The sequence below is a fragment of the Lolium rigidum genome, chromosome 6 (assembly GCF_022539505.1).
Source record: "Lolium rigidum isolate FL_2022 chromosome 6, APGP_CSIRO_Lrig_0.1, whole genome shotgun sequence".
Lineage (NCBI taxonomy): Eukaryota > Viridiplantae > Streptophyta > Magnoliopsida > Poales > Poaceae > Lolium > Lolium rigidum.
This window is the reverse complement of record NC_061513.1, coordinates 295315957-295324975: the sequence shown is the minus strand read 5'-3', so window position 1 is coordinate 295324975 and position 9019 is coordinate 295315957. Positions and strand designations below refer to the sequence as shown.

At 46.9% G+C, this 9019-nt stretch overlaps 1 protein-coding gene and 1 pseudogene across 1 annotated transcript; one reads left to right on the top strand and one right to left on the bottom strand.

Annotated features, from left to right (window-relative positions):
- Positions 1-212: 212 nt before the first annotated feature.
- On the top strand, positions 213-5440 carry LOC124664407 (annotated as a pseudogene).
- Positions 5441-6146: 706 nt separating this feature from the next.
- Positions 6147-7098, bottom strand: LOC124660832 (phytosulfokine receptor 2-like). The gene has a single exon (XM_047198668.1). The coding sequence runs from the start codon at positions 7059-7061 to the stop codon at positions 6285-6287; it is 777 nt and encodes a 258-aa protein (XP_047054624.1). The 5' UTR covers positions 7062-7098; the 3' UTR covers positions 6147-6284.
- Positions 7099-9019: the final 1921 nt, after the last annotated feature.

Genomic DNA, 9019 nt, shown 5'->3' with positions numbered 1-9019 from the left:
TGCATGATGCTGCCGTCGGCGTGGGTCCAGCTGACGGGGGTCCCAGAGGACCTTCTCGAGCGAGAGAGGCTCATGGCTGCCTTCGCGATGGTGGGGCGAGCCATTGAGGTCGATGACCTTTCGTTGCAGAAGTGGGAGACGGAGCCGGTCAGGGTGCGGTTCCAGTGTCGGTACCACTGAGAGGATAAAGGGTTCGGTACAAGTCTTCGTCAATGGTGAGGGTTTCACCGTTGGTGTGCGAGCGAGAGTGGCCCGAGGGTGGGTTGGGTGGAGGGTCGGGTGCGCCGCCTCCCCCACCGCCGAGGCAGGACAAGGACGACGAGGATGAGGAATTCTCGGACGAGGGATCCACAGACAATGAGTGGAACAAACACAGGAGAAGGAAGAAGGGGGATCCGCACGAGGCTCCGGACAATGGGCGCGTGGAGACGATCGAGGCTGAGGGAGCCAAGTCCACCGGGAGGCAGGCGGCAGGGACGAAGTGCGCTCTGGTAGCGGGGCGTGTTTGGGAGGGACCCAACCTGCCGATTTCATTCAACCAGTTCGGCTCCTACCCGGAGTTGCAGCTGTGTCTATCCAAGACCATGGCGATGCCAGCGGCGGTCGTGCTTGGGGCGGAGCAGGAGGGGGCGGAGTCCCTTATCTCGATGGAGGACGGCTTCCAGGTGACTGACCCGCTGGCGATATGGGTGGCAGACAGCCAGCCGCCGGTGGGGTCACCTGCCAAGGTTGCGAGGGTGGGTGTGAGTCTGACGGGGCCGGAGGGGCAGCCTCAGGAAGTGATGGAGGAGGTGCAGTCGGCGGTGTGTGAGGGGGAGAGGTCGGTTGCGTTTCCGGGCCTGCGGAAGGTTGTCACCGTGGAGGCCCTGACTCCGCAGGCTAAGCGCACGCCGACAATCCCGTATGCAAGGAAGAAGAAGGGGGTCGGGGTCACGGCGACACGCAAGAGCGCGAGATGCAAGGGTACGACGCCGGTCATGGAGAAGGCGCAGAGGAGGGCGAGCGAGAAGAACCTCGAGGCCGTCATCATCAACGACAAACCGTAGGCGTTGGAGAGCACTAGACAGGCAGAGAGGGTCTTGCTGGACGCGGCTCTGGACGAGCCTAGAAGGCTACACGCGAGGAAGAGGACATGGCAGGCACATCCATCCATTCTAGTCTTCTAGCTTGTATCGGTGTTTGTTTGGGGGTGGGTTGCCCCGTTGTGGTGTGATCTGGGTAATGGTGTAGTAGGTCTCAGTCTTGTAGCGAGCGGTGGGTGGCGCCGCTTATGTGTGTTAGGTCTCAGACTCGGATGTATGGTTATCTGCCGTTGTGGCTTTATTAATTTAAAGCTGGGCTTAGGCCTTATGTTTAAAAAGTATGCTCGTAGATTCTGCTCCTATGCCGAGAAGCAGAGAGGTTATTCTTGAGGATGCTCTCCTATTCATCGTGAGCGATGATCCCAAAGACGGGATAGTTGGAATGTGGGGTACAGACAAAGATGATAACACAAATCTCCTCAAGCATATCAATAATTCATTTCTTGAAAAGAGTCTTTTCGATTTTATTATCTTTGTTTCAAGCCCCAACGATTGCTCGGTAACAAATATTCAATCTGAGATCATAAGAAGGCTCGGTATTAAGAAGGATGGTAATGAGGCAACCCGAGCCACCAGGATACATGAGCAACTCGCATGCGAAAATTTCCTGGTGATTGTGGACGACATTCGTCAGAATCTGGACCTTCAAGCGGTCGGCATTCCATATCCTCTTGGATTCGTGGGAGAGAAGAAAAGGAAAGTGGTAATCATGTCACTGTCAGGATACAGATTCGTTGGTAATCTGATGGGTGTGAACAAAAATATTGAACTGCCTATTTTGCAAGAGGGGGAAGCACGCGAGCTATTTAGACAATCAACAAGTTACCCAGGGGATCTTTATTCTGATCCCAACATCGGGCAACATGCTACTGATCTAGTACATGCAATAAATGGTCCGCCATCGAGCTGGCACGTTATGGGAAGTCAATGCATCGAATAATGGATGCAAGGTCCTGGAAAGTTGCTATAGATGATGCAGCAAGTAAATTTTCTAGGTCGCGTTCCGTAAGTGTTGATTTGTGTAAAAACTCAAATTTTCTAGGAATCTATAGATGGTCATAAACATGTTTACTGAGTACTAACCTAGGTCTGTTTTTTATGCCTTGAAGATAGAAGACACTCTCCGTCTCATTGAGGATGATCCCATATTGGGTGTAATTGGAATATGGGGTCCAGGTGGAGTGGGAAAAACACATCTTCTGAAAAAAATCCATATCTCATTCAGAGGAAGGATTAATGTTATCTGGGTGACAGCCTCCGACCAGGTGTTCGGTGTCGAAGGTCCAAACTCATATTTTAGACAAGCTCAAACTGAAAGGTGATGGTAATGTGGCGAACCAAAGTGGTATAATCCGTGACTTCCTGGAGAATAAAAGCTTTTTGTTGTCGTTAGATGACCTTTGGGAAAGAATTGATCTAGAAGCAGTTGGCTTACCACTTCCCCTTGGAATTGAACCTTTGAGCAAACTCAAGAGAAAAGTTGTGCTCACAACACGACTTACATCCGTTTGTGGTGGCATGGAGGTGAAAAAACAGATTCAAGTTCCATATCTGCAGGAAATTGAGGCATGGGAGCTATTCAGAGAGAAGGTCGGAGACCAAACTCTATTTTCTCCTTCTATTGAAAATCGTGCAAGAATACTTGTGACTCGAAATGAAGGGCTTGCCTTTAGCTTTGGTAACTGTGGGAAGGGCAATGTAGGGAAAATTTCGTCTGGATCAATGGGATTCGGCCATCCAACATATGCAAAAGTCATGCTGCATTGACACAAATGAAGACCCCCGAAGATGGAGGAAGAAGTTTTCGGAAAAATCAAGTTTAGCTATGATAACCTGAAAAGCGAGAGGCTGAAGAGCTGTTTCTTGACTTGTGCACTCGTGGCCGGAGGATTGTGAGATTTACAGGCAAGAGCTCGCTCAATGCTGGATTGGCTTAGGTCTAGTGGATGTGGGAGACATACAAAGTCCCTACACAAAAGCTTATAGTCTGATGAGCGACCTTACAGGTGCATGTTTGTTAGAGGGCTATGGAGAATTGAATGATCGTGTAAAACTACATGATGTGATTCGTGATATGTCTTTATGGATCTCTTGTGGCTACGGTAAGAACAATGGCAACTGGTTTGTCCGTGCAGGAGTTGGGCCAGATGAAAATTTTGGCATCCCTTGGAGCAGTGCAGAATACATTTCATTAATGTACAACCACATGAAGAAACTTCCTTCTGTTGGTGATCCGCTGAAACTGAGGGTGTTATGCCTTCAAATGAATCATTTGGATGAAACAATAATAGGTGGAGTACTTGTGAATTCCGCTAAACCGACATATCTGGATTTGAGCAGTAATGAACTCAAGGGTATACCTGAAAGCTTATGTCACCTGACAGAATTGATACATCTCAATTTGTCAAATAATTATGATATAGAGAAAGTGCCTCATAGCTTTGGAAACCTCATTAAGCTCAAGAGCCTGTACCTGGAGGGCACTAGCATAAAAGTAGTACCAAAGGAGGTCATATCTAGACTTGTAGCATTGGAAATAATACATGTGGATGTTATATTGGTGTCTGATTCTATCAGATCTAATGTGTATAGAGAGTTGGGCACACTGAATCACTTGAAAGTTGTTGTTACATCAGTAGGACTTTTGGATGCATGGACATCACTTTCTGATGCGGCTGACCTACCCATTCGGTGTTTACGTCTGGTAAAATCTATTGAAAAGAAGGAATTCCATCTCTATGATATTTTATCATTGGACTTCGCACAAACATCCTTGTATGAACTGTATATTTCAGACGACCAGGATGTGACAGATATAACATTAATACAGAGGCCTAAACAGCAACCCTACAGTTTTAGTGTTCTCAGTGTCCTGACCATCCGTATTTTGCCAGCATTGACAACAGTAAGATGGGTGGGAACATCTCCAAAATCTGTATTTCCATGGCTCACTTGTTTGAGTGTGTCAGGCTGCACCAAGCTAGAGCACCTGTCTTGGGTGATGTATCTGCCTTGCCTTGAAAAACTCGATGTACAATTCAATGATAGCATGCGGAAGGCTTTTACAAGGTATCATGTTGACAACGTGTGGAGTGGACAAGAGAGTTCCCAGACATTTCCTTGCCTCAAGCACCTTTGTCTTAGTTCCTGCATATCGCTGGTCACTATTGTGGATCCTGATGTGACTTTCCCATCCCTAGAGGTGCTGAAGATTGAACTTTGTCCAGAGCTGAATAAGCTTCATTTTGACATGTCCAGCTTACCACGAAGTCTGAAGGTTCTAATGATGTATCCTGCTGAATCCTGGGAGCAATTGGAACTGGAGGAAGGTGTCAAATCTTTCCTTCAACCGAAGCTTCAATATTATTTTTTTTAATAACATGAGCAATCTGTCCATTCCCTTCCATGTTTCTACCTGCACTCAAACAAGGATAGGCAAAGGTATCATCACCTCGTCTGGGAGTGTTATCAGGCATGTTTATACAGCGTGCACGGAAATGCTTCTTTCGGCTCCAGAGTTGTGTTCTGTCTTTGCTCTGCATTTTCCTTTCCCTCTATTTGCTGTTTAGTTTCGTCAGGTCCTATGTTGTGAGCTGAACCAAAGTATTGCCAGAGACGTGATGTGTTCTCGAATGCAAATAGCAAAGCTTTGTGTCTCCACTGTGTCTCAACTGAACTAGTTTTCTGAGCTTCTAATCCAATTGACTATCTTTGCTTGCGGGACTTGTGTGAAGGCAATTCATTTAATTCACGCCAGCAACGATATCGGCAATCTCAACAAAACGGAATAGGTACCAGCGGGCAAAGTCCGTGATGCTCGCGGAGATGGAGGCGCACAGCACAGATGGTTTGTATACGAACAGCGATAGGAGTACCTGCTAAGTGATGCACGTTGGAAATGGACCAGACTGTTGTATTTATGGAGGAGACACTCATGAGTCATGACGGCTGCAGGCTTGAAGCAGGGACAGCATGCTGCGGATTGATTTTGCAAGCATCATTGCCATGATGCCCCCTGTGGCTTCAGTCACCAGCAGCTTCAGTGACGTTCTTTTGCAGATGATGTAACATATGTTATGTGTACCGCATCACTAGTGTATTGTAATGTGAGGTGGTTGTGGTGGTTGTAGCAGTATTACGAGGCCTTGCTTCTTCTCTGGGGCTTTTGCTCCAGGATCCTTGTGTTAGTTTTAGCCTAGGCACAGGTCCACTGAACGAACCATGATGTAAAGGTGACCAAAAGCAGGACCGATTTTCAAGTGATGTATTATGGGGCGTGAACTGTTAAGCCTGTGTGATGGAATGTCTGTAATTTTTGTTGTATAAAACCTGACATGGCGTTACTGACCAAATAATATTAACCTGGCTCCCTGAGGCGGGGGTTGTGTTGGCAATATCTCCCTTGGGTGTTGCAGGATGATGTAAAAATAAAATGGAACTTGAGCTTCTGTTTAGTATATGCAGCTGTGCAGCATGTCAATGGGCCTGGAGTCTACATGGACCCGTTGTATGTGTTATGAACACACTCGGCTGATACAAGGTGAAAGGGGATTGAAGAGGGAATTAGGGGATTTGGGAGTTGACAGGAGTACGGGAGGCTAGGGATTTCAGAATTCCGTTTCAGTGTTCTCTCCTTCGTCGCCTCACCTGAGGACTTTACGGGAGTATTTATCCTTTCCCTATTACAGCGATGCACCACCATAGTGGGCTGAACACGTCCATTAGATCAAGTCAGATGTATGGTACATATTTGTTTGTTCTAATCTCTGCTGTTTTGATCCATCTCCTTCATCCAGACATCCGACATTGGTGCATGTAACATTGACAGTTACACAAGAGAAGTGTATAGCTAGCTGACATTAATCAGTTATAATCCACCATGTGAATCACAGCTCAATCGGGATAATAAAGCATCACACATCGCAGGAATAGCAGACACGAAATAATCACCACATTTAGACATCCACAATGAAAATTTGTAGATAAGCAAACACGCTTGGTCTACAGCAGCTGCAATCCCCCATTGGTATTCAGGTGATCAGGTCAGCATGTATATATGCAAGATATCTTTAGGGAACGTTTTATTAAAAGTACTACGAAAATGATGCTCACATGAAGTTACATAACGCGATTGGCTCCACCAAAGGATTGTGAGCTACACTGAACCGAGAAGATGCATGAAAACAATCTAGTGACAAATTATTAACCTTCTGTCACGACTTTGTTGTTCCCATATACAACATGGTTGCTCCCAGATACAATATTGTTGTTCCCATATACGGAATTGTTTCTCCCAGATACCGTATTGTGGTTCCCGGATACGGTACTGTGGCTCCCAGATACGATCTGGTGGTTCCCGGATACGGTATTTTGGGTTCCAGATACAGTATTGTGGTCCCCGGATACGGCATTCTTGTTGTCAGTCACGACATGGTGGTTCCCTGATACGACATGGTAGCTTCCACTTATGAAATTGTGACCCCCAAATACGACGGTGTTGTGGCTCCCGGACACGACGTTGTTGTTCCCGGATATGACAGTGTTATCGTTCCCAGAAACAACATTGTTGCTCCCGGATCTGACAGTATTGTTGATCCCAGTTATTGTATTGTGGTCTTCGTCGAGTGTTCCTTGGCTAGGCTTCACATGTAATGGCATGTGAGTGAACGCCTTACCCAGTGAACGGCCAGCGGCGGTGAGCCCTTTGAGCAATTTCTGGAAGCTCGTGACGCGGCCGCTTGCGCCGTCGCAACCCACACCTTCCCAGCCGCAGCACGAGGCGCCGGACAAGGCGGCGCGGAGGAGGACGCCCCCGCCTTTGAGGTTGCCGGCGAAGTCCCGCAGGGCGCGGAGGTCATCAGGGTGGCATGACGCGGCGCTCGCCGCCGGCAAGAGGAATGCCAAGAAGAGCAGCAGCTGCCAGAATTTCGCCATGGATTGAGCTAGCTGCGGTATGCTATATATCCTAACACAAACCATCAAGAAACCTTGATTGGAATCCAAGCAAGTGTCGTTGTTGGCAAAAACTGCTTGGGTGGTGCATCCTAACTTATAGCTAGTGTGGTCCAGTACTAGTCCGTGGCCACAATTCAAACTTGGTTGTTGTTGTTGTTGTTGTGTGTGGACTGAAATTTGTGGGTGGCAGGTACTCGAGCTAGTTAGCTGGCAACTCCTCCACGTCCTCAATTCAAACTTCTTCTAGCTAAGTCCATTATTTGCTTGTCGACCGATAGCGAGCTACAAATGAGTAATAATTTATGTTGTTGTTGGGATAGGGTCGAGAAAAAAGGCACAGCTGATAGAAATTTGATGACATTTTATTTGAAAAGGAAGCATGTAAATCTCTGCGTATGGGCAACCGAACTGGTACGCCATATTACAGGCGATTATTGAGGCGACTCTAAACCCATCTAGGGTTCCCTCCCCCCTTGCTGGCGATGTTGGCGGTCTCCATCCCATCTCCGGTGGCCTTAGGGTATTGGATGTGTGGCGGACCACATCCCCTCGCCGCCAGAGGGTTTTCTGTTTTCCTAGTGTCTTCTTCGAGATAGTGAAGCGGTGGTTGCATCTTGAAGTCAGAATAAGATTTACCCCAGCCTATCCTCGTTCCGTTAGTGCGTCTAGCGCTGGGTGGGCGCGTGGAGTCAGGTGCCCAACGGATTTTTCGAGATCTAGTGGGTTTGTGTTTCTGGTCAGTCTATTCTTATATACGTTTGTCATCGTTAGCGATGGTTGCTCCTCTGGTGTGCTGGTCCTTTGAAGTCTTAGCATGACGACTTTCCGTCTCGACTACAAAAAATCTACCACGACAAGTTTTGTCTGGCTCCGGTGATGGAGGAGCGAGGATGACGGCATGCCTTCGGCTCGCGCTATTGTTTGTAGTCGTCGCTAGGTGATCCAAATACCTAATTATACTACTGATGATGACTGTTAAAAGGTCGGCAAACTTTTTGCAAAAAAAGAAAGAAATTTTATTTCATCTTGGATTTAAAACACACTCAAAGAACACATCCTAAAAAAAATGATTCTCCCACAGTTACATATTATTTATCACCGATTGTACTAAATCAGCAACTACTAATGTGGAACTGGGGAAGTAATCAACTATTCTATAAAGGGACGTCTCATTGTCATTGCTATTATTGACTAATGTGGTTGCACATCCTTCCTTCATTATCTCCTTCACCACCGGGTAGAATTAGTCATGTGATATCAACAAGAAAACTCTTCCAAGTTGTATGATTATATTTTTCATGTTAAATCAACAAAAGTTACTGTTAGATGATTCACTTACGTAGCTAGTTTCCCAGTGTGCTGAAAGTTGTTTTGTTGCTTGATTTTTTACGGGCGATATTTCTTGAGGGGGCTGGCCACGGAAAAGGTTTGCACCTATTGATGGAAGAGGCGAATCTGTAGCTTCAGAATCCCGCTTAATTGAATCTCCTGCTCTGGGTAGAATTTCCAGGCGTTCTGTAAATGAACCCCTTCAAATAAGGCTTATTGCTATCGATTCGATGCATTTTTTCTAGTCTTATATCCTAGTGGGTTAGGTCCTTCCATTCCCGAAGTAGCCGCCCATGGTATTCTAAGGGCATAGAAAATATAATGATTGTGCCATCATTGTAACCTGCACGCCCTGGACACGACGCCACAAATCCTATCTTGGAGACAAAGGAGATGAGCTGCTGCGAGAGACAATGGCTATGTCCAGTGCCAGGATAAGGAACTAGCCGGTGGGGGTAGATCCCAGTCCTTGCCACTGCGGTCGATAGGAAAAATGGAGTTTTTGCTAAGAGCAAATGGTCGGAGGTGACCGAATCGAGGAGGTGAGAATGAGCTTTGTCGCAAAACCCAGAAATTTTGAGGTCCCCTCGCGATAAGCTCCTACACACGCTATTTCTGCTTCTCACACGGATTCGAAGGTTCCTGAAACTTCT

Coding starts and splice junctions, on each gene's coding strand:
- LOC124660832 (XM_047198668.1), bottom strand. CDS start 7,061: ATGGTTTGTGTTAGGATATATAGCATACCGCAGCTAGCTCAATCCATG.